The 26,008-nt window shown below is 45.5% G+C and overlaps 1 protein-coding gene across 1 annotated transcript in view; it reads right to left on the reverse strand.

Annotated features, from left to right (window-relative positions):
* Positions 1 to 26,008, reverse strand: part of LOC126210172 (transcription initiation factor TFIID subunit 8-like) — a 52,262-nt gene that overhangs the window by 19,396 nt on the left and 6,858 nt on the right. The window contains exon 2 of the mRNA XM_049939329.1: positions 19,181 to 19,622. Coding sequence (XP_049795286.1) covers positions 19,181 to 19,622 — 442 coding nt within the window. The remainder of the gene's footprint in view (positions 1 to 19,180; positions 19,623 to 26,008) is intronic.

Below are 26,008 nucleotides of genomic sequence, written 5' to 3' on the forward strand. Positions count from 1 at the left end.
CACCTCAACTACTTTCCTGCCACTAGGGGGCGGTAGTTTCTGTTCGGCCTGAAGATAATGGGCCAGTCGTTACCTAATCCTCCTAAATGGGTGGTAATTAGAGCTGACTGGTGGGTTTTAAGGGCAGTAATTTCCCAACACTGGCTGATGCTTCGCAATGTCTGCAGCAGAGAATCTTCTAAAAGTCCTGCCAGAAAGCAAGACTTTACAGAAGTACTGTAAGTGGGAACAGGCTATGGCAAATGAAAATGCCTACATTCTGGTTCCGTCTCTGACTGGCTGAAAGGTCCGAATGTAAAACAGTTTCACGGAGCAGTCTGGAGCTCGCGAAATCAAGGTGTCAATGAATAGTTCACCCGGATGTTGGGAGCTATGAACCCTCTGGAGTAGAGGTGCCTACTACAGTGTTACTCATTCCTGTGTCTGGAGACTTAACAATCAACGAATTATTTCTTCGGATATGGATAGCTGAGAGAAATGGCAAGGGTGTCTCCCATGTGTAGGTATAGAGTACTCAAAAAACTCGGTATGCAGAGTCCTCAAACTCAGTTGTGATGTCAAGAAGGTAGTTCAATAGTTGGTGTTTTGATGAACGAGGAGGAGTTGGCAAGTTTTTCACTGAAGCCAATAAATTACACTTCTTCCTCATGGAAATTTGAATGTTTTTGTGTCACTCCATCCCTATTAGCTGTCTTGTCATTATGGAGATTACCAGCAGAAGTTGCTCAGATCTACTCAGGAGCTGTGTACAAAGGGTCAGCAGCTTAGTAAATTCCAATTCAGTGTTCAGGTCTTTGACTAAATGTCTTTGGACTGCTACAGTTTTCAATTACCGGTACTGACTTTGGTGTAGTACAAAGTTTAAACCTGTCTCGCATGTCTAAGCAAGACTGGTGACCACTATTTAAATAGACTGGACAGTGTGGCATTGCAGAGAAGTAATCCAGGTAAGTCAATAGAAGTTTCCAATGAAATCTGTGGAACAGTATGTTGTGCAATTTGATGTTGTGCAGTTTGTATTGTGCACTGCATACTGCTAAGAGTGCGAGACTTCTGGCTGTGACCACATTTTCAATTTGATGTGATGCTCCAGAAGCTTCAAAGAACAGACAAAACAAATGTTTCACTACTTCTGTCCTCCAGCACAGAATGAGAGTGTCTTGTCTACTGAAATATGCTGAATGTTCCTTATCCTGTCAGGTGTCATCTCACATAGTTTTTCCCCAATGTTAAAAAAAAAACACATTAAGCACGCATCTTATTTATATTTTTTCACTGGAAGAAATACATTATGTACGGTAGATGTGCATCATATGAACCAAAATACTCATCTCATATATTTCTCTGTTTTAGTTATCCATGAATAAAACTGCATTACATTTACATCAAAATTATGGCTCCAACAGATTTTTTATGAAATTAGAAATAACAAACAAGCACAAACCAGGGTCAACAGGTTATTATTACGACAAGTGAAAATTAAATGTGGACAAAATTTTGCCAATGGCGAATGTACACCTCGTGCTATGCTACAGATCAATCTGTTACCACCTTCATTTCACATTCTCATTTGTTAGCTTTGCCAACTAACAACACAACTGACACCTTCCATTCACCCATCGTGAAGAGGAAAAAAGGAATCTGTTAACATCTAACATAAATTTAAATGTTAAGAAGTCTTTTCTGGAGGTCTCTGGAGTGTGAAGAGGCTGCCAGAGGACAGATTAGTTGAAGAGCTGCTTCAAATCACTCTTCAGTCTGAAGACAGTGGTTGGTTGGTTGGTTTGAAAGGGGAGGGGGGGGGGGGGGGAGACAAACTGCTAGGTCATCGATCCCTCATTCCAATTAAAATAATTCCACAAGGGTGGGAGTAAAACAAACGAGAGACACAAAACAAAGCTGGAAGAAAGAAAGAAACCACAGATGGCAGAAGGGCAACAAACACTAAAATGGACAAAATCGGACAAGAAAACCACAGAGAGATTCAAGAAACATGTAAAAGAGATCAAAACAAGAGAACAGATTACCATGGCTGGCTGCCCATGAGAATAAAAAACAGCCACTCTGCATTAAAACCTCCACCCTAAAAGCACTAGGGTGGAGGACACAGACGGATAAAGGACATGCGCTAAAACTTAGATCAATTGATAAAACCCACCCTCGTGAATAAAACATGAAACTAAAGCTGCTGTTCAGGCATTGTTACCCAACACCGAAGGTAGGGAGCTGGGAAAGTTAAAAGCCCACTGCAGAGCAGCTAAAAGTGGGCAATCCAGCAAGAGGTGGCGACCGCCATTAGTGAGCCACAGCGACACCGTGGTGGGTCCTCGTGACGGAGGAGGTAACCGTGCGTTAGCCACGTATGGCCAATGAGCTAGCAGACGACAACTGATTCCCTGCGAGAGGACTGTATGGAAGACTTCCACACATTCGTCGTCTCCCTAATGACACACACTTTGTTGTGCATACTGTTATGCCATTCCGCCTCCTAAAGCCGAAAAACCCTGCGGCATAAGACAGAACGCAGGTCAGTTTCGGAAATACCCTTCTCCAGAACCGGTTTCCATGTAGCCTGTTTTGCCAGCCTGTCGGCAAGTTCATTGTCTGGGATTCCTAAGTATCCTGGGGTCTATACAAACACCCTACGAAACGTGATATGTAAATAAAAAAATAAATAAAAATAACAACCACTGAACGATGGGATCGTTCCATGGCATAGGTGGACTCCTGAATGGACGCTACCAAAGAATGACGAGGATAGCGCTGGTCGACAGCTTGTAGGATACGCAAGGAGTCAGTACACAGGAGAAATGGCTCGCCAGGGCACGAGCGGATGTGCTCAAGAGCACGAGATATGGCCGCCAGCTCTGCAGTGGAAACATTGCAGCCATCTGGCAAGGAGTGCTGTTCAATATGTCCTCCACGAACATAGGCAAAGCCTACGAGACCATCAGCTATAGAGCCTTCTGTGTAAACCACTTCATGGCCCCAGTACAGGTCGAAAATCAAGAGGAAGTGATAGTGGAGAACCGCAGGGTTAACGGAGTCCTTACGGACATGCAAAAGGTCCAAAAGAATCTGCAGCCGAGGTGTACTCCATGCAGGTGTGCGTGAATGGACCTCGAGGAGAGATGGTGACGGGAAGAACTCCAGTTCGGACAGAAGGGACTGGACACGAACCGCAATCGTAAGCCATGATCTGGGTTGCCGATGCAGAAGACAAACCGTCGTGGTTGGGAAAAGGAGACAGTAATTCGGAGAAAGAAAACTGGCGTTCTACAGATCGTAGCATGGAATGTTAGATCTCTTAATCGGGCAGGTAGGTTAGAAAATTTAAAAAGGGAAATGGATAGGTTAAAGTTAGATATAGTGGGAATTAGTGAAGTTTGTTGGCAGGAGGAACAAGACTTTTGGTCAGGTCAATACAGGGTTATAAATACAAAATCAAATAGGGGTAATGCAGGAGTAGGTTTAATAATGAATAAAACAAATAGGAGTGCGGGTAAGCTACTACAAACAGCATAGCGAACGCATTATTGTGGCCAGATAGACACAAAGCCCACACCTACTACAATAGTACAGGTTTATATGCCAACTAGCTCTGCAGATGATGAAGAAATTGATGAAATGTATGATGAGATAAAAGAAATTATTCAGGTAGTGAATGGAGATGAAAATTTAATAGTCATGGGTGACTGGAATTCGACAGTAGGAAAAGGAAGAGAAGTAAACGTAGTAGGTGAATATCGATTGGGGGAAAGAAATGAAAGAGGAAGCCGCCTGGTAGAATTTTGCACAGAACATAACTTAATCATAGCTAACACTTGGTTCAAGAATCATAAAAGAAGGTTGTACACATGGAAGAATCCTGGAAATACTAGAATGTATCAGATAGATTATATAATGGTAAGACAGAGAGTTAGGAACCAGGTATTAAATTGTAAGACATTTCCAGGGGCAGATGTGGACTCTGACCACAATCTATTGGTTATGAGCTGTAGATTAAAACTGAAGAAGCTGCAAAAAGGTGGGAATTTAACGAGATGGGACCTGGATAAACTGAAAGAACCAGAGGTTGTACAGAGTTTCAGGGAGAGCATAAGGAAACAATTGACAGGAATGGGGGAAAGAAATACAGTAGAAGAAGAATGGGTAGCTCTGAGGGATGAAGTAGTGAAGGCAGCAGAGGATCAAGTAGGTAAAAAGACGAGGGCTAGTAGAAATCCTTGGGTAACAGAAGAGATACTGAATTTAATTCATGAAAGGAGAAAATATAAAAATGCAGTAAATGAAGAAGGCAAAAACGAATACAAACGTCTCAAAAATGAGATCGACAGGAAGTGCAAAATGGCTAAGCAGGGATGGCTAGAGGACAAATGTAAGGATGTAGAGGCTTATCTCACTAGGGGTAAGATAGATACTGCCTACAGGAAAATTAAAGAGACCTTTGGAGAAAAGAGAACAACTTGTATGAATATCAAGAGCTCAGATGGAAACCCAGTTCTAAGCAAAGAAGGGAAAGCAGAAAGATGGAAGGAGTATATAGAGGGACTATACAAGGGCAAAGTACTTGAGGACAATATTATGGAAATGGGAGAGAATGTAGATGAAGATGAAATGGGAGATACAATACTGCGTGAAGAGTTTGACAGAGCACTGAAAGACCTTAGTCGAAACAAGACCCCGGGAGTAGACAACATTCCATTAGAACTACTGACGGCCTTGGGAAAGCCAGTCCTGACAAAACTCTACCATCTGGTGAGCAAGATGTATGAGACAGGCGAAATAACCTCAGACTTCAAGAAGAATATAATAATTCCAATCCCAAAGAAAGCAGGTGTTGACAGATGTGAAAATTACTGAACAATCTGTTTAATAAGCCATAGCTGCAAGATACTAAAGCGAATTCTTTACAGACGAATTGAAAAACTAGTAGAAGCCAACACTGGGGAAGATCAGTTTGGATTCTGTAGAAATGTTGGAACACGTGAGGCAATACTGATCTTACGACTTATCTTAGAAGAAAGATTAAGGAAAGGCAAACCTATGTTTCTAGCATTTGTAGACTTAGAGAAAGCTTTGACAATGAGCATTTGTAGACTTAGAGAAAGCTTTGACAATGTTGACTGTAATACTCTCTTTCAAATTCTAAAGGTGGCAGGGGTAAAATACAGGGAGCAAAAGGCGATTTACAATTTGTACAGAAACCAGATGGCAGTTATAAGAGTCGAGGGACATGAAAGGGAAGAAGCGGTTGGGAAGGGAGTGAGACAGGGTTGTAGCCTCTCCCCGATGTTATTCAATCTGTATATTGAGCAAGCAGTAAAGGAAACAAAAGAAAAATTCGGAGTAGGTATTAAAATCCATGGAGAAGAAATAAAAACTTTGAGGTTCGCCGATGACATTGTAATTCTGTCAGAGACAGCAAAGGACTTGGAAGAGCAGTTGAACGGAATGGACAGTGTCTTGAACGGAGGATATAAGATGAACATCAACAAAAGCAAAACGAGGATAATGGAATGTAGTCGAATTAAGTCGGGTGATGCTGAGGGAATTAGATTAGGAAATGAGACACTTAAAGTAGTAAAGGAGTTTTCTTTTTGGGGAGCAAAATAACTGATGATGGTCGAAGTAGAGAGGATATAAAATGTAGACTGGCAATGGCAAGGAAATCGTTTCTGAAGAAGAGAAATTTGTTAACATCGATGGGTAGATCACACAACTAATGAGGAGGTACTGAATATAATTGGGGAGAAGAGGAGTTTGTGGCACAACTTGACAAAAAGAAGGGTCCGGTTAGTAGGACATGTTCTGAGGCACCAAGGGATCACAACTTTAGCATTGGAGGGCAGTGTGGAGGGTAAAAATCGTAGAGGGAGACCAAGAGATGAATACACTAAGCAGATTCAGAAGGATGTAGGTTGCAGTATGTACTGGGAGATGAAGAAGCTTGCACAGGATAGAGTAGCATGGAGAGCTGCATCAAACCAGTCTCAGGACTGAAGACCACAACAACAACAACAACAATTTGGATACGCAAGAAAACTACTAAAGTGTGCAATGTAAAAGGCGAGCAGTTGTGCACGCCTAACCTTCAATGGAAGGACTCTGGACTCCACCAGGACACTGGTTACTGGACTCGTTCTGAAAGCTCCCGTCGCTAGACAAACACCACAGTGGTGCACTGGATTGAGTAAATGCAATGCTGAGGGCACCGCAGAACTGTAAGCCAGACTCCCATAGTCAAGGCGACATTGAACAAGGGCTCTGTAGACCTGCAGGAGCGTAGAGTGATCTGCACCCCAATTGCTGTTGCCCAGGCAGTGGAGGGCATTGTGGTGTCGCCGACACAACCTATGTTCCAGCAGCTTACAAAGAACGTTGGTCAGGCTGATGGGCCAATAGCTATCCATATCAAGTGGGTTTTTACTGGGTTTGAGCACCAGAATTATGGTGCTCTCCCGCCACTGCAATGGAAAGACACCATTGCACCAGATCTGGTTGAAGATGACCAGGAGATGTTGCTTGCAGTCAGATGAGAGATGTTTCAATCATCTGACTGTGGATCCAATGTGGCCAAGGAACTATCTCGGGGCAATGTGCAAGGGCACTTAGGAGCTCTGATGCACAGGCTTGAGCATAGTGCTCAGCAAAAGCGCTCGGCTATCGCGTTTGCATCAGTAGATAACACGCCATTTATGTTAACACTAGGAACACCTGTTGGGGTCTGGTACCCGAAGACACATTTGATCTTTGCCCAGACTTGGGAAGGTGACATATGGCACATAACGTATCTCTCCCAACGCTCCTGCTTCCATCGTTTGATAAAATGGCGAACGCGGGCACAGAGCCGTTTAAAGGCTATAAGGTGCTCTAGGGAAGTGTGCCGCTTATGTCGCTGTAGACCTCGCTAACACACTTTAATTACCTCAGCAAGTTCCGGCGACCACCAAGGGACTGCCTTTCGCCAGGGGCACCTTAAAGATCCTGGGATTGTAGTTTCTGTCACAGAAATGATTGTTGTAGCCACCTGTACAACCATCACATCGATGTTCCCGTGTGGAGGAGATTCAACGGTGACAGCAGAAGTGAAAGTTTCCCAGTCCGCCTTGTTTAAAGCCCATCTGTGCAGGCGTCCGTGGGCCTGATGCCGGGGCAGTGACAGGAAGATGTAGAAGGGGCCACTACCACACACGTCGTCATGTGCTCTCCAGTGGATAGATGTGAGAACTTCTGGGCTGCATATTGGTATATCAATGACTGAGTAACTACCATGAGGCACACAGAAATGTGTGGCAGCCCCAGTATTTAAGACGCAGAGATCGAACTGTGACAGTAAAGTTTCAACATCTGTGCCTCGGCCAGTAAGCACAGTGCCACCCCACAAGGGGCTGTGGGCATTAAAATCTCCCAAAAGTAGGAAAGGGAGTTGATCAATCAGTGCAGTTAATACATTCAGGGATACTGCACCATCTGGAGGAAGATATACATTGTAGACAGTTATTTCCTGTGTCATCCTTATTCTGGCAGCCACAGCTTCAAGAGGGGTTTGAAGGGGCACAGGTTCACTACAGACTGAGTTTAGGACATAACGCAAACTTCACCTGACACTCGATTATAGTCGCTATGTTTCCTGTAGTATCCCTTATAGCCGCAGAGGGAAGGTCCGCATTGCTGGGAACCAGGTTTCCTGGAGGTCAATGCAGAAAGCAGGTGAAAAGCTTAACAGTAGCTGCAGCTCTGACAGGCAGTGGAAAAAAACGCCACAATTCCATTGGAGGATGACGTCGTCGTGAGACAGGGAAAGATATGGAACATTCTATGAGGTAGTTAACGCCTCAGGGTCACCTGCTCCACCGACTTTTTGCCTGAGCAGTCTATATCCATTGTGTGTGAGGGTCTGGCGAGATCTAGGTCCTCAGTGGATGCCAGAATCTCCACCCAATCCGCAGACGTGAGTGCCACCACAATTCCCTTGGTCTTGGGGACCTTCTTTTTGCATTTCTCTTGCTGCTCCTTGGGAGCACTTCACTGATCCAGTCTCCAGGACTGAGGATGAGCGTGAAGCCCTACGACCAGCTGCTTTTGGGCTCTTCAGCCATTGGCGGACGTCATCTTTCCCACTAGCAGAAACCTGAGAAGGGAGTGACCCAAGGGACCCCTTCATAGCAAGAGGAGCCGAAGAAAACTTACTTCTCTGGCTCAGAAGTGGGGACTGATATCCCCGATTGTTGGGGGGGGGGGTTGGGGGGGGGGGGAGTGTTGCTCCCAAAGTAGGTGGTGCAGCAGCAACAGGGAGGGAAGTGGCCCCCACCATCAAGGGGGTAGGTGTAGTCTTCTGGCTCTGAGAGGTGACTGGGGTTGGCAGAGCTGATAGGGCTAGAACTGCTGTAGTGGCGGCATAAGATGATGTCATACGTACAGGATGTAGGCATTCAAATTTCCTCTTAGCCTCAGTGTAGGTCAGTCAGTCCAGGGTATTGTACTCCATGGTTTTCCTTTCTTTCTGGAGAATCCTGCAATCAGGTGAGCACGGCAAATGGTGCTCTATTCAGTTGACACAGTTGGGAGGCGGGGCACATGGAGTATTGGGATGTGATCGGCGTCCGCAATCTCGACATGTGACGCTGGAAGTACAGCAAGAAGACTTATGGCACTTAAAGCACTGCATTGGGGGAGGGATATATGGCTTTACATCACACCGGTAGACCATCACCTTGACCTTCTTGGTGTGTGTGTGTGTGTTTGAGGTTTACAGGCGCTAAACAGCGTGTTCATCAGCGCCCAAACGCATAAAAACAGGAACAGATGCAGTGAAGGGACTAAGACGGACAGCAAACAAGGAGAACGGCTAAAAGACACAGACCTGACGCAGTTCCACATCCTCACAGACAGAAGCAAAACAAGAGGAGGAGAAACACACTAAAAAAGGAAAGGAAACACAAGGAAAAGAGAACAGAAACCGAAGGGAAACAAGGAGGTAATCGTGACTGGCGGACCTCTTACCTAAAATCCGTGTGAGCCAGTCACCCAGCAGCACATTAAAACCCTCTCCCTAAAATCCGAGGCAACAAATTGGATAGGACACAAAACCGTAAGACCTTAACCACAGTCATTGCGTCGTCTTGCAAAATAGAGGGCAAGTCCGGTGGCAAAGAAACCACCGCCCTCTGGTCAGAGAACAAAAGACAGTCAAGTAAAATGTGGCGGACAGTAATCTGGATGCCACAAGCACTGCAGATTGGGGGGTCCTCCCGCCGGAGTAAAAAACCATGCGTTAAGGGACTGTGCCCGATGTGGAGGCGAGTGAGGAGAACCTCATCCCACCTGCATGACTGGTAGGACATACGCCATTGCCGCATGGTGGCCTTGACCAGACGCAGCTTATTTTCACCGACTGCCAGCCACTCCTCTTCCCATTGATGCATAACACGAAAACACAGGAAGGAGGTAACAGCATGGAGGGGGACGGCACAGTCAACAACGTGAGGGAGGGAACATGCATCTTTGGCAGCCACATCCACCAATTCGTTTCCCCTAATACCCACGTGCCCCGGCACCCAGCAGAAAGAAACTTCCTTCCCCTGCCGTTGCAGGTGGAGTAGGGCATCATGGATTTTCTGGACGAGCGTATCCGCTGGGTACAAGTGTTGCATGGTCTGAAGGGCATTCAGGGAGTCAGAACAGATGAGGAACTTAAGACTGGGAACACATCTCATCTGCTCCAACGCCCGCAAGATCGCAAACAATTCGGCATCAAAGATGGTAAACGCCGCAGGAAGCCGTAACTTGACGACTCGATCAGGGAAAACAACAACACAACCAACAGAGTCCCCCTGTTTAGAGCCATCCGTAAATACTGGTACATGGTCTGGATGCTGGTGTAAAATATCGGAAAATAAGGAGGTAAAAACAAACACAGGAGTGCAGCTCCTCCGGTACTCCGACAAGTCTAAAAGGACGCTGGGCCTCTGGAGCAACCAGGGAGGCAGACGAGTAAAACCTTGTCGTTGGAGGGCCACACTCTCCACACCAAGGGACGCAAGTAAATGCTTGGCACGAATCCCAAATGGTCTTGTTGCCCTGGGATGACTGGAAAAGAGACGTTCCATAGGCGGTCGGGCAATGGTAGGGTACGCAGGGGAGGTAGGACAGGCAAGAAATTGCCACACCCGTCGCACCATGAGGAGTTTCCGCCGGATGGTGAGCGGCAGTTCCCCTGCTTCAAATCACAGGCTGGGGATGGGACTGGTATGGAAGGCACCATTGGCCAGCCTGATACCCTAATGGTGTACTGCGTCAAGAATCTTCAGATACGAAGGCCTTGCTGACCCATACACGGTGCAACCATAGTCAAGACGCGATCGGACGAAAGCCCCATAAAATTGCAGCAGACGCGCCCGATCTGCTCCCCAGGACCGATGGTTCAGACACTTCAAAATATTCAGTGCATTCAGGGCCCGCACCTTGAGGTCTTTAAGGTGAGGCAACCACGACAACTTGAAATCAAAAGTGAGGCCCAGGAACCTCACAGTGTCTCTAAAAGGAAGAATGGTGTCCCTCAGACGCAATTCAGGGGAGGTAAAATGATGTCAAGAATGATTAAAATGAACACACACACATTTGTCTGCAGAAAAGGTAAAACCCGTCTTCGCAGTCCATGCCTCTAATCGCTTTATCGTAAGCTGCAACTGCCGACTAGCAGTGACAAGACTAGAGGAAGAACAGAAAACAGCAAAATCGTCCACAAACAAGGAGCATTGGGCAGGACTCCGGATAGTGGACGCGATACTGTTAATGGCGACGGCAAAGAGGGTGACACTTAAAACGCTTCCCTGAGGAACACCATTCTCCTGCACGTACAAATCAGAAAGCACAGTACCAACCCGATATCGAAAGAGGCGGTGGGAAAGAAACGACCGAATGAGGATGGGGAGACGGCCACGAAAGCCCCACTGATGGAGTTGATTGAGGATAAGGCGGCGCCAAGTAGTGTCATACGCCTTATTAATATCAAAGAATACACCTAGACAATGCTGGTTATGTAGGAAGGCCTGCTGGATGGCCGCCTCAAGCAGGGTCAAGTTGTCTATAGTTGAACGACATCTCCGAAAGCCACACTGAGAGGGGCTAAGGAGCTGCCTGGTCTCGAGCAGCCAAACCAGGCGACGGTTGACCATGCGTTCCAAAGTCTTCCCGACACAGCTCGTCAAAGCAATACTCCGATAACTACTGGGATGCGTTCGGTCCTTCCCCGGTTTGAAGAGGGGAATCAAAATCGCCTCCCTCCACGAGTCAGGGTACGTGCCGGATAACCATATCATATTAAAACAATTCAGGAGAACTTCCTTGGAAGGCAGTAACAAGTGCTGCAGCATGAGCCACAGACAGCGCCGAATCCAGTTCCCACATTGTGAAGGGGCAGTTGTAGGGTTCAGAATTTGGAGACCGGAAGTCCAAGTGACCCCTTTCGATGGCAATGCGGTAGCGGCAGAAATCTAGATCAGTTAATAGTGGCGGTAGATTCCGCAAAATGCAAGGCCAGTGTCTGGACAATGTCTCTCGGCGCCGTGAGGAGACTTCCCTGATGCAGCAATGCTGTGACAGGTAGCTGGCCGAGTTTCCCGGAAATCCTCCTGACGGCTTCCCATACTTTCGTAGAACTAGTGGAGCGGGAGATGGAGTTCAAGAACGATTGCCATGACCGTCGTTTGCTCTCTTTAATCACTCGCCACGCTTTGGCCCTTGCCACCCGAAAGGCCGCAAGATTGTCAGCTGAGGGACGGCACTTGAAACGGCGCAGAGCTGCACGGCGGGCTCGGATGGCTGAGCGGCACTCAGTGGTTCACCAAGGGACAGGACGCCTATTGGGATGACCAGATGACTGTGGGATTGACAATTCAGCAGCATGGGAGATCACGGCTGTAACATGGTCTACCCAGTCGTGGATGCTGGCACGGTGTTCCAAAACAGCCAGTTGCCTGAAAAGTGTCCAGTCAGCTCTGCAGAGGTGCCACCGGAACGGCACTGGTAATGCCATAGCCTCATCCAGGAGGCGAATCCAAAGGGGGAAGTGGTCACTAGAATGGAGGTCAGCGGCAACCTCCCACAGAGCAGAATCCGCGAGTGCTGGAGAGCAAAAGGAAAGGTCAATAGCTGATGACGATCCAGAAGCAGTACAGAAATAAGTGGGAGCACCAGAGTTGAGGATGCACAGTTCTTCAGACATCATGAGGCTTTCCAGAGTGCGACCCCTGGGGCAAGTAGTCCCCCAGAAGAAGAAATGGGCGGGGGAGTTGGCTAATAAGGTCTGTGAGAGCCTCAGAGTCTATTGCATCCTGAGGCGGTAAATAAACTGAACAGACTGTGAGCCTCCGACACACAAGAATGTAAACTGCAACTGCTTGCAAGTCTGTAACGAGAGGGAGCTCAGATGAGTGGTGCATGTCACGGACAAAAACCGCAACACCCCCCTTCGCCCTTTCCCCCGTCAGATCATCTTTTCAATATACGGTATAGCCCCGTAAAGAAGGAGCATCAGTGGCCCGAAAATGTGTCTCCTGGAGACATAAGCACAAAGGGCACTCTCGTATAAGGAGTTTTAATTCGGCCACATGCGTCCTGAACCCATTCAGGTTCCACTGTAATATGGGAGCCAGTGATCAGGGTGGCTGAACTTTCACCCTGCCTCTGTGCTTTGGAGGAGAGCCCGAACTGGCCGGAGATTTATTCCTGGGGCGAGAAGATCGCCCTCAGTCGACATCAATGTCCATCAGCTCTGATGACGACCCACGGGAGATGTCAGACAGTACGATGGCCTCGTCATCGGACCGACCCTGACTAGTCTCCTCAGGTGGCAAAACCTTCACCTTTGGCGTCTTTGTCTTGGGGGGCTTAGAATGCAGAGCCTTGTCAACAGGTGGAGCTTTACCCGCATGGGCAGAGGGCGCCATATGGGGAGAGGCAGGAAGTACCCCAATGTCAGCAACAACGGCCTTGTCCGACGTTGCGGGGAGAGCCGCAGGTTTCAAAACAACCGCAGCAGCACAAGTGCACTGGTAAACGCAGGTATTAGTGCTAACACTAGCAACCTCCGTTTGCGTAGCAACAGTGGCCATTTGTACTGGTTTTTTCAGAGCGGAAGCGAATGATGTCGTAAACACAGGAGGCTGCATGGCCTTAAAGAGCTTCTTGGCCTCAGCATAGGGGATGCGCTTAGATGTTTTAATCTCCTGTATCTTCCGTTCTTCTAGATAGATGGGGCAGATCCGGCTCCAGACAGGGTGACTCCCAGAGCAATTCACACACTTCACAGGCGAGGAACAATCGGCTCCTTCATGGGCAGGCTGACCACATTTACCACAAGTGGCTATCCCATTGCACCCCAACGTAGTATGCCCAAAGTGCTGACATTTAAAACAGCGCATTGGGTTGGGGAAATATGGCCATACTGGCAAACGTAAGAACCCCGCTTTAACATGCTCTGGGAGGCTCGGACAACTGAATGTGAGAATAAACGAGTCTGATTTGACTAGGTCCCCATCGACTCGTTTCATAATATGCTGTACGTCAACAATACCTTCTTCACCCCACTCAGATTTTAACTCGTCTGTGGGGATATCCACCAAGTCCCTACATGTCACGACACCCTTACTATAGTTCAACGTGGAGTGGAGCTCGGTCTCGATAGCGTACTCTCCGAGACAGGTTGCTTTCCGAAGAGAAGCGACTTGACGGGAACTAGAAGTCTCAACTAACAGAGTACCATTGCGCAGTCGCTTAACAGATTTCAGTGTACCTGCAATTCCCTCAAGACCTTTGTGGATGTAAAAGGGAGAAACCCTCTCAAACTACCCTCCTTCCGTTTAAGAATCAAAAACACATTCTGATTATCAGCATGTGCTCTGTTACGACAGTCTGATAAATCTCTAGCAACACCAGGCACTGGACGACTCGCAGCACGAAGTCGCTTTTTCGATGGGGTGTGTTTTCCTACCAGTGGCCCACCTAAACCACTGGTAGGGGGAAATGTAGAGGTCGAAGGGTCCATTGCGGTACCACGAGCAGCTAGGGAACTAAAGGTCCACTCAGACAGAGCCCCGCATGCCTGAGTAAGCCGTATACAACTGGGGTGCAGCAGGTGCCCCAGAGGTTGCCCGCTTGCGACTGTTCCACCCCAACAGCTATGCATCTCATAGGCGCGGAGCACACCGTAAGATTGAGGGGTTTATATAGAGGTTGGCCTTCCTCGCAATCCAGGCGGTTAAGCCAAGATTACCATTCCCCGCAGCACACAACATTCCACCGCCGCACCATACGGTGGTCACTGAAGCATGTCCGGGGGTTACGGTGACACGAGACTGGCGGCGCTGACCAGTCCCCAGCTCAGGACCCCGGGGTCGCCAAGCCCGTACTCTGCAAATGAATGCTGAGCCCCTGGGGGCGACCTTCTCGGGTAATGTGTCACCGTCGAAGGCCAAGATGAAGGCACTGGTGGCAACCTGATTATCCCTCGGATCCCGATAGACACGCCGAACGAAATGTACACATCGCTGCTCTAAATTGGCAAGCAGCTCATCGTCAGATTGCAAAAGAAGGTCACTGTGAAATATGATACTCTGGACCATATTTAAGCTCTTATGGGGCGTGATGGTTACAGAAACATTCCCCAGCTTGTCACAAACGAGTAACGCCCGTGACTGGGCAGAGGATGCTGTTTTGATCAAGACTGACCCAGATCTCATTTTGGACTAGCCCTCCACCTCCCCAAACGTGTCCACTTAATGTTCAACACAAAACTGAGACTTCATCGTCATGAAAGATTCCCCATCATCTCTTGAACATACAAGGTACCGGGGCAAATAAGAGCCACTGCCATGCTTAGCCTGACGTTCCTCCCATGGTGTGGCCAGGGAGGGGAACGATTTGGGGTAGTACCTCTGTGCATGGAATTGAGCCTGTAAACGCTTACAGACTGCTGGTGTTTGACCACCACCAAGAGATGATGTATTAAGCTTCATCACGTGTCACCCACCCTGATGCCACCCACTCCGACCAGGAACCCTCTCCATGGGTGCCACCCAGCTGCAGCAAAGGCCACCTGGCAAGATGGTCATTGCCGGGAGTCCCGATGCCCCAGGGACATACATGGTGAGTTAACAGTGTAGGCATTAGCACAGCGATACCTGTATGGTCAGGAGGCTACAACCAACAGGGTACATGGCGGCTCCACCACAACAGAGTGGCTACCATCCTGGATATCAGGTGCAACCAAGCAAACAAGTCTATTATCATCGTCAGCGTAGAAAATGATACTGCACAGTTGATGGAAAAATACGCACCCAGGAGGGTGACCTCACCCAACAGTTGGAGAATGAGCAGAAGTGCAGATCCACGTCAACGAAGGCTGTGATAGGTCTCAGTGCATGATGGACACGATGCACCATGTAAAGTGCCCTTACCCAACTGGCTCGCTCTTCACAAAAATTTTGAAAAATGGAGGTCAAACCCTACAGGGGACCATCACATAAAAGCCAAAATGTGAGAGACTTCTTTTAGTCACCTCTTACGATAGGCAGGAATACCTCAGGCCTATTCTAACTCCTGGGCCCGCAGGGGGGAAAGAGTAACATTGGTTGGGACATAAAGAAAGAATGGTGGAGAACAGAACAGTCAAGAAAGTTTTCAAAGGAAAACCCAGTGGACATCATATAAGGGGCAGACCAAGGACCAATGGCTAGACAACGTGGAGCAGGACTTGAGAGTTAGAACATGGAGATCCAAGTCAGCCAGCAGAGAAGAGTGGGCAGTGATTGTCCAGGATGCCAAGGCCCAACAAGGGCTGTAGTGCCAAGGAATAGTAGTAGTAGTAGTAGTAGTAGTATAATTAATTACAAACACAAACTGGAATCTTATCTGCTTGACAGTTACTTCTACTCCACTGAATAAATTGTGAATGTGTAATAATATGGTGTGTGTGTGTGTGTGTGTGTGTGTGTGTGTGTGTGTGTGTGTGTGTGTGAGAGAGAGAGAGAGAGAGAGAGAGAGAGAGAGAACACAGTTAAGAATAAATTAATATATGAAGGGAGGTATGAGGGTAGCTTAAGGCCATCATATAGTAAATTACCTGACGTTGCCACAATTTTAACTGAGAAAGTGCAGTATAACTGTAACTGGTTTCATTCACATCCCAGAGAGATGTCTCAGTTACGATCCACAGAACATGCAAATAGCAAAGCTAAACTGAACTACAGATCATTTCACCATCACAGCTAAGATACAGGAGGTGGGCCCTGATGCCCTCAAACCTTTTTTCTTCACTTTTTACCCCAATGAGCAGAGAGAAAAAAGAAAAAACTTTACTGGCTATTGAGATCAAAAAGGTACTACTGCTTTAAGGATGGAAGTAAGGAAAGTAGCCGGGAGTGTAATGTCCAATTAATGACCAATCATCATGGATGAGGCACAAGGTCAATATGGCCAACGATAGGGAAGAAAATCAGCTCCGTCATTTCCACAGGAACCATACCAGCATTTCTTGTGAAGAGAGATTATGTCTGCACTACTTTGTATATTTATTACAATGATCTTTGTTACAGATCAACCTCAGATCCAACATCTAATAACAAAGCAGAAAGTGGTACAATAGAATAAAGTACACTCCAATGTGACATAAAAAATACAAATAATGACAGTTTACTTCATATCACATTACAATCGCCTTCATACCATTAACCCCCTGCTCTTCTTTTTTTATTGGATCTCAGAATGATGTGTAACAGAGTTCAAAACTACTTCTTCTCATGGCATAACAACCCTGCACAGGTCTTAGTCTTTTCAACAAGTTTCTTCCATTTTACCCTCTCCAGCACAGTTCTCCACTGTCCTCTGAGAGATTTTACATCTTCTTCCACATTGTCCATCCACACTTTTGTGGCCTTGGTATCTGTCTTTTTCCAGCTGGCCTACATTCAAAAACCTTTTTAATTGTTTGTGAAGTATCCATCCCAAGGACATGTCCAAGCCAAGCTATTCCCATACTTCTTATTGTTCTTACAATGTGAGCTCCTTGTATAAGGTGATCCAGCTCTGTGTTTGTTCTAGATCTCCAGAAATCATTGTTTTTCTGAAATGCCCCATAGATCTTGTGCAGAATGCTGTGTCTACATATCCTGAGCTGCTGCTCATCAGCACTTGTTAGTGTCCATGTTTCACATCTGAAGTTTGCAACTGGCCTGATCATGGCCTTATAAATTTGAAGTTTCAGTTGCCTATTTAATAACCTAAGGTCAGCAATTTCTTAAATGTGTGGAAGCATCTATTACCATTTAGGATGCACTGTTTTATTTCTGATGGCATGGAATTTGTCCTATTAATATCAGGTCCCAGATAGTCAAAGTTCTGTGCAAGTTCACAATTGAAACCAGCTGCTGATAGTTTACCAAGGCAAGGCCTCTAGGTAGGGCGGCTTCTTTCAGCTCACCTACTGTTCTCTCTCGTGAAACTCTTCTTCTGTTAATAATGCTACATCAGTAGCATATACACATATCTGGGTTGACTTTGTGTCTATGTCACCAGCTATTTGAAGCTTCTGAATGGCTGCTTCAAGAGTCAGATTAAAAACCATTGTAGAGAGGGGACCCTGACTGCTATACTAATGCTAAACCATTTACTGAGTTCTCCATCCATTCGCATCGCAGCCTTGGGACCATCCAATGTTACTAAACAAAGTTTCAAGAACCAACTCTAAGTGATTAATCTAGGAATATACCATAACCACTTAAGAGGTGAGATCAAGAACTAATGACAATTTTTCAATTTTGCGGGTTTTTACATCGGATTTCAAAAACTTTTTTTATTTTGTTGGTGTGGATGTTCCCGATGTATGTCTGCATTTTCAGCTGTTTTGACTATTTAGTGTATTGTTGACAGTTGAAAAGATTATACATGTTTTCGAGTGTTTGGAGAATTCTTGCTTCCGAAAAAGATGCATCAAAGAATTCACATTAAATTTTACTTGAAAAATGGAATAAAGTGCAGTACCACATTTGAAATCTTGACTGTGGCTTTTGGCAAATCTACCATGAGTAAGACAAGAGTTTACAAGCAGTATAAACACTGCACAGAGGGTCGAGAAAATGTTGAAGGCAACGTCAGCCCTGGACATCCTAGCACATCAATTGCTGATGACAATGTGGAAAAAGTGGTGAAAATGGTTCTGTAAAATCGCCAGATCATCAGAGAGGTTGCTGATGATGTTGGAATATCCCTTGGCTCATTCCAAGCAATTTTTTTTTCAGATGTTTTGGGCATGAAACATTTAGCAGCAGTTTGTTGCAAAACTGTTGAATTTTGACCAAAATCGACATCATGCAAACATCACTCAGGTACTGCTGAATGAAATCATCAATGATCCAGAACTTGTACAGAAGGTTATAATCAGTGACAAAGCACGAGTATATGGATATGATGTCGAAACCGAGGCCCAATCATCCCAATGGAAACTGCCCAAATAGCCAAAATAAAAAAAAAGATTTGACAAGTTTGATCACATGTGGCGGTTCTTCTCACTGTTTTCTTTTATTACAATGGGATAGTGCATCATAGGTTCCTACCTAATGGTTGTACAGTCAATAAGGAATACTACCAGGAAGTTATGCAGCATTTGCATGAAGCAATCTGAACAAAATGATCAGAACTGTGGCAAAACCACTTGTGGAAATTACATCACACCTCAATGTTTGTTCACGGTTTTTTGGCAAAAAACAAAACTGTTGTGTTGCCTCAGCCACCGTATTTGCTGGAAATAGCCCCCTGCAACTTCTTTCTATTCCTGAAACTGAAGAGAACAATGAAAGGATGTCGTTTTGCCACCATTACAGAGATAAAAACAGAAACACCATAACAAAAAGTGAGTTACAGAAGTGCTTCTACGGTTGGAAAAAGCGCTGGCACAAGTGTTATTATATCTGTAGGGGATTACTTTGAAGGGAACAAAGTTGATACTGATGAATAAGTAAAGATTCTTTATGAAAAACAAAAATTCCCATTACTTTTTGATCACAACGTATAAGTGGTATGATGGAAATATATTCTGTCATATATTTTAACGTGATATCCAGAGTATGTATGTGGATATGGAGGTGGAGGTAAATGTAGATTTACACATCAAGACAGCTACCTTATGCTGCGAGGCATGTGTGGGTGGTGAGAGAACGGACCGACCGGGTCGGCGGGCATGCGCCTCGAGGCCCTCGAGCGGGAAGCCTATGTTGACGAGCGCCACCACTACGTCGCCCAGCAGTGGTTGTGTGCGGCCAGCCAGCTCGCAATACGCCCGGCTGCTGTTGCCAACCTCCCAGACGAATGACTGAACAGCCTCGACGAGGGACTCAAGGGCGGCACGGTCGGCGGCCTCAGTGCCGAGCTCCGCCAGCAGGCAGCAGACGGCGGCGTGCAGGGCACGGCGGCGCGCTTCCCACGGCAGCTGCGCCTGCTGCTGCTGCGCCTGTTGCTGCTGCTGGAGCTGCGCCTGTGTCGCCAGGCTGCCCGCCCCACCCTGTGGCTGCTGCACCGCCTGCATCGGGCCGTGGTGGTGGCTGTCCATGCCGGACATCTGACGGCTGCGTGGAGTGACGTTTCAGAAAATCACACAACTACCATGTAAAAGTAAAAGGCATTAACGTGCCCTGCCAACATGGATTATATCGTGGACTGCTAATACCAATTACAAGCTACCTTATATGTAACGAGAGTCAGTAAACAATGCTGTACATCAATAACAGGCTGATGACGTCATTAGCACAGAGGATATACGAGCCTCATCAAACAAACGACGGATGACATCAATAAGAACATTAGAATGTCATTTCAGACACAAAGGAATTAAAGCCATGGCTGCCAGTGGGCATTGATTTATATCAATGGAGCAAGTTGAAAATTTGTGCCAGACCAAGCACAAATTTGTTAATGTCTTTAATTCTTTAGTGGCTGCAGGATCAAAAGTTGAGAATTTGGGTCTGATGTGAGATGTGCTAGGGTAGTCAGTGCAGTTGTGGTGACCACTACGTCCTGATGGCATAGTAGTCAGCACAACTACCTGGTATGCAGGAGACGTGAGTACGAATCATAGTCTGGCACAAATTTTCAACCTAACCCACTGGTATAAACCAAAGCGCACTGCAGTCCTTTGTGTCTTGATTCATAGTTGCTGCAGGATCAAAATGGTGTGTGCTGATTTGGACATGTCTGAAACGAAGGACATTACAGATACAAGATGATGATGATAATGTGGTCTTCGGTCCAAAGAGTGGTTTGATGCAGCTCTCCAGACTACTCCATCCCGTACAAATATCTCCATTCACAAATAACTACTGCAACCTACATCCACTTGAATCTGCTTACTGTGTTCATCCACTGGTCTCCCTCAACAATTTTTAGTCCCCACACTCCCTCCATTACCAAACTGATAATTCCTTGATACTTCTAGATGTGTCCTTTCAACTGACCCCTCTTCCAGTAAAGTTGTGCTGTAAATTTCTATTTTCTCCAATATCATTCAGTACCTCCTCATTACTTACTCCATCTACCTATCTGATCTTCAGTATTCTTCTGAAGTGTCACATTTCTAAAGTTCTTGTTTCATTTCCATAAAATGCTACACCCCACAGAAATACCTTCAGAAAATACTTCCTAAACTTTAATTTATATTAGATGTTAAGAAATTCCTCTTTTTCAAAGATGTTTTCCACACTACAGCCAGTTGGCATTTTATATCCACTCACCTCCAGTCATCATCAGTTATTTTGCTGCTTACATCTACATCTTCATCTGCATTTATACTCTGCAAGCCACCCAACGGTGTGTGGCAGAGGACACTTTACGTGCCACTGTCATTACCTCCCTTTCCTCTTCCAGTCGTGTGTGGTTCGCAGGAAGAACGACTGCCGGAAAGCCTCTGGGCGCCCTCGAATCTCTCTAATTTTACATTCGTGATCTCCTCGGGAGGTATAAGTAGGGGGAAGCAATATATTCGATACCTCATCCAGAAACGCACCCTCTCGAAAACTGGACAGCAAGCTACACCGCGATGCAGAGCGCCTCTCTTGCAGAGTCTGTCACTTGAGTTTGCTAAACATCTCCGTAACGCTATCACGCTTACCAAATAACCCTGTGACAAAATGCGCCACTCTTCTTTAGATCTTCTCTATCTCCTCTGTCAACCCGACTTGGTACGGATCCGATGAGCAATACTCAAGTATAGGCCGAACGAGTGTTTTGTAAGCCATCTCCTTTGTTGATGGACTACATTTTCTAAGGACTCTCCCAATGAATGTCAACCTGGCACCCGCCTTACCAACAATTAATTTTATATGATCATGCCACTTCAAATCGTTCTGCACGCATACTCCCAGATATTTTACAGAAGTAACTGCTACCAGTGTTTGTTCCACTATCATATAATCATACAATAAAGGATCCTTCTTTCTATGCATTCGCAATACATTACATTTCTCTGTGTTAAGGGTAAGTTGCCACTCCATGCACCAAGTGCCTATCCACTGCAGATCTTCCTGAATTTCACTGCAATTTTCTAATGCTGCAACTTCTCTGTATACCACAGCATCATCCGCGCAAAGCCGCATGGAACTTCCGACACTATCTACTACGTCATTTATATATATTGTGAAAAGCAATGGTCCCATAACACTCCCCTGTGGCACACCAGAGGTTACTTTAACTTCTGTAGACATCTCTCCATTGAGAACAACATGCTGTGTTCTGTTTGCTAAAAACTCTTCAATCCAGCCACACAGCTGGTCTGATATTCCGTAGGCTCTTACTTTGTTTATCAGGTGACAGTGCGGAACTGTATCGAACGCCTTCCAGAAGTCAAGGAAAATGGCATCTACCTGGGAGCCTGCATCTAATATTTTCTGGGTCTCATGAACAAATAAAGCGAGTTGGGCCTCACACGATCGCTGTTTCCGGAATCCATGCTGATTCCTACAGAGTAGATTCTGGGTTTCCAGAAATGACATGATATGCGAGCAAAAAACATGTTCTAAAATTCTACAACAGATCGATATCACAGATATAGGTCTACAAGTTTTGCGCATCTGCTTGACGACCCTTCTTGAAGACTGGGACTACCTGTGTTCTTTTCCAATCATTTGGAACCTTCCATTCCTCTAGAGACTTGCGGTACATGGCTGTTAGAAGGGGGGCAAGTTCTTTTGCGAACTTTGTGTAGAATTGAATTGGTATCCCATCAGGTCCAGTGGACTTTCGTCTGTTGAGTAATTTCAGTTGCTCTTCTATTCCTTGGACACTTATTTTGATGTCAGCCATTTTTCCGTTTGTGCGAGGATTTAGAGAAGGAACTGCAGTGCAGTCTTCCTCTGTGAAACAGCTTTGGAGAAAGGTGTTTAGTATTTCAGCTTTACGTGTGTCATCCTCTGTTTCAATGCCATCATCCCAGAGTGTCTGGATATGCTGTTTCGAGCCACTTACTGATTTAACATAAGACCAGAAATTCCTAGGATTTTCCGTCAAGTCGGTACATAGAATTTTACTTTCAAATTCACTGAACGCTTCACGCATAGCCCTCCTTACGCTAACTTTGACATCGTTTAGCTTCTATTTGTCTGAGAGCTTTTGGCTGCATTTAAACTTGCAGTGAAGCTCTTTTTCCTTTCGCAGTAGTTTCCTAACTTTGTTGTTGAACCACGGTGGGTTTTTCCCGTCCCTCACAGTTTTACTTGGCACATACATGTACAAAACGCATTTTATGATTGCCTTGAACTTTTTCCATAAACACTCAACATTTTCAGTGTCGGAACAGAAATTTTCGTTTTGATCTGTTGGGTAGTCTGAAATCTGCCTTCTATTACTCTTGCTAAACAGATAAACCTTCCTCCCTTTTTTTATATTCCTATTAACTTCCATATTCAGGGATGCTGCAACGGCCTTATGATCACTGATTCCCTGTTCTGCGCTTACAGAGTCGAAAAGTTCGGGTCTGTTTGTTATCAGTAGGTCCAAGATGTTATCTCCACGAGTCGGTTCTCTGTTTAATTGCTCGAGGTAATTTTCGGATAGAGCACTCAGTATAATGTCACTCAATGCTCTGTCCCTACCACCCGTCCTAAACATCTGAGTGTCCCAGTCTATATCTGGTAAATTGAAATCTCCACCTGAGACTATAACATGCTGAGAAAATTTATGTGAAATGTATTCCAGATTTTCTCTCAGTTGTTCTGCCACTAATGCTGCTGAGATGGGAGGTCGATAAAAGCAGCCAATTATTAACCTAGCTCGGTTGTTGAGTGTAACCTCCACCCATAATAATTCACAGGAACTATCCACTTCTACTTCACTACAGGATAAACTACTACTGCCGGCCGCGGTGGTCTAGCGGCTCTAGGCGCTCAGTCCGGAACCGCAGGACTGCTACAGTCGCAGGTTCGAATCCTGCCTCGGGCATGGATGTGTGTGATGTCCTTAGGTTAGTTAGGTTTAAGTAGTTCTAAGTTCTAGGGGGCTGATGACCACAGAAGTTGAGTCCCATAGTGCTCAGAGCCATTTGAACCATTTGAAACTACTACTAACAGTGACAAACACGCCACCACCAGTTGCATGCAATCTATCCTTTCTAAACACCGTCTGTGTAAAAATTTTGGCAGAATTTATCTCTGGCTTCAGCCAGCTTTCCGTACCTATAACGATTTCAGCTTCGGTGCTTTCTATCAGCACTTGAAGTTCCAGTACTTTACCAACGCAGCTTTGACAGTTTACAATTACAATACCGATTGCTGCTTGGTCCCTGCATGTCCTGACTTTGCCCCGCACCCTATGAAGCTGTTGCCCTTTCTGTACTTGCGCGAGGCCATCTAACCTAAAAAACCGCCCAGTCCACGCCACACAACCCATGCTACCCGTGCAGCCACCTGCTGTGTGTAGTGGACTCCTGACCTATCCAGCGGAACCCGAAACCCCACCACCCTACGGTGCAAGTCGAGGAATCTGCAGCCCACACAGTCACACAACCGTCTGAGCCTCTGATTCAGACCCTCCACTCGGCTCTGTACGAAAGGTCCGCAGTCAGTACTGTCGACGATGCTGCAGATGGTGAGCTCTGCTTTCATCCCGCTAGCGAGACTGGCAGTCTTCACCAAATCAGATAGCCGCAGGAAGCCAGAAGAGGATTTTCTCCGATTCATAGCGACACACATCATTGGTGCCGACATGAGCGACCACCTGCAGATGGGTGCACCCTGTACCCTTCATGGCATCCGGAAGGACCCTTTCCACATCTGGAATGACTCCCCCTGGTATGCACACGGAGTGCACATTGGTTTTCTTCCCCTCTCTTGCTGCCATATCCCTAAGGGGCCCCATTACACGCCTGATGTTGGAGCTCCCAACTACCAGTAAGCCCACCCTCTGCGACCGCCTGGATCTTGCATACTGAGGGCAACCTCTGGAAGAGCAAATCTCCGTAACTGCTTTTATTGTCTCATTTCCTAATTTCGTTCCTTCTGTATCAGCTGATTTACTTTGATTACATTCCATTAACGTTGTTTTAGTTTTGTTGATGTTTATGTTAAAGGTTTTTTTTCCTAAACATTTGTTTACCTGGTCTCCCAACTCCTTTGCTGTCTCTGACACAACGTCAACAGAAAACCTCAAAGTATTTATTTCTCCTCATTGAACTTTAATTTCATCTCCAAATTTCTCTTTGGCTTCGTTACTACTTGCTCAAGGTACAGATTGAATAACATCAGATATAGGCTACAAACCTGTCTCACTCACTTTCCAACCACTAATTCCCTTTCCTTCTCATCCTTTCTGGTAAATCTCCTCTGACATGAGATTCTGGGTGACTTTCTCAATTCTACCACTTTTCCTAAACCTCCCAGTCCTTTTCCCTCATCCCTCTTCCTTCCTGTTCAACCTTTCTGTCATGAGAAGGAGCCACTGGCTCTGAAAGCTTGCACACGAAAAAACCTTATTTTTATATGTGTGTCTATCCAATTAAATCAAAGATGAGGGTAGAATAATAGAAAGCATTCAGGAATAACCAAATTTTGTAAATTATTATTTCTCTGGTACTGTGGAAAAGCTACAGCAAAATCTTCCTAAAACACGTGTAGCACCCACAGTGACTTACTATGTTCCCACAACAGAGCTTGAAGTCAGGAAAACAATAAAAACAATTAAAAAGTAAGAAGTCATCAGGTATAGTTAAACTTCCTGTCTCTATTTTGCAGGCATGCATAGGTAGGACACAAGATCCATTAACAAACATAACAAATGAGTCCTTTAGTTCAGGTATTATCCCAGTCAACCACAAGCACCATTGTTAAAGAAAGGTCATGTGGAAAGCATTGAAATCTACAAACCAGTTTCACTGCCATCTTGATTCTCAAAAATAACTAATAAGTCATGGAAGAGAGACTAAGTTACATGAATAATTACAATCTTTTTAATGAAATTTAGTTTCCAAAGTGGGAGAAATATAATACCTGCCATTACAGAGTTACAAAAGTGATTCCTGAAGCTCCTGACATGGATAATTGTGTTACACACTTATTCTTAGACTCAACCAAGGCTTTAGATCATAAAATACTACTAAACAAGTTAGAAGTGCTCGGTGTAAGAGAAACAGTGAATAAGTGGCCCCAGTGTTAGCTGGAAAACAGGGTGAAAAAGGTGAAGATAGTTCACACATCTGCTGATAGTAAAATTTCAGTAAAACAACTGTCAGACAAGAAACACATAAACTTACAGCAGAGGTATTAATTCTGGACATTTTGTTGAAACGTTCATTCATTTTAACATCGCAAGATGTAAGTACATATTGGCGTATGAAATTAACACTTTTTCTTTTATTTTTGTTTGTGGCATGTCCTCCACAGTATTTATCATTTTTAGAGAATGCGATGTTATACTTTTTATTAAAAGTGAACAGAGTTGAATGATAACAGTTAAAAAAACTTCACTGTTT

This window comes from Schistocerca nitens, chromosome 10 (assembly GCF_023898315.1).
Source record: "Schistocerca nitens isolate TAMUIC-IGC-003100 chromosome 10, iqSchNite1.1, whole genome shotgun sequence".
In the NCBI taxonomy this organism is placed as follows: domain Eukaryota; kingdom Metazoa; phylum Arthropoda; class Insecta; order Orthoptera; family Acrididae; genus Schistocerca; species Schistocerca nitens.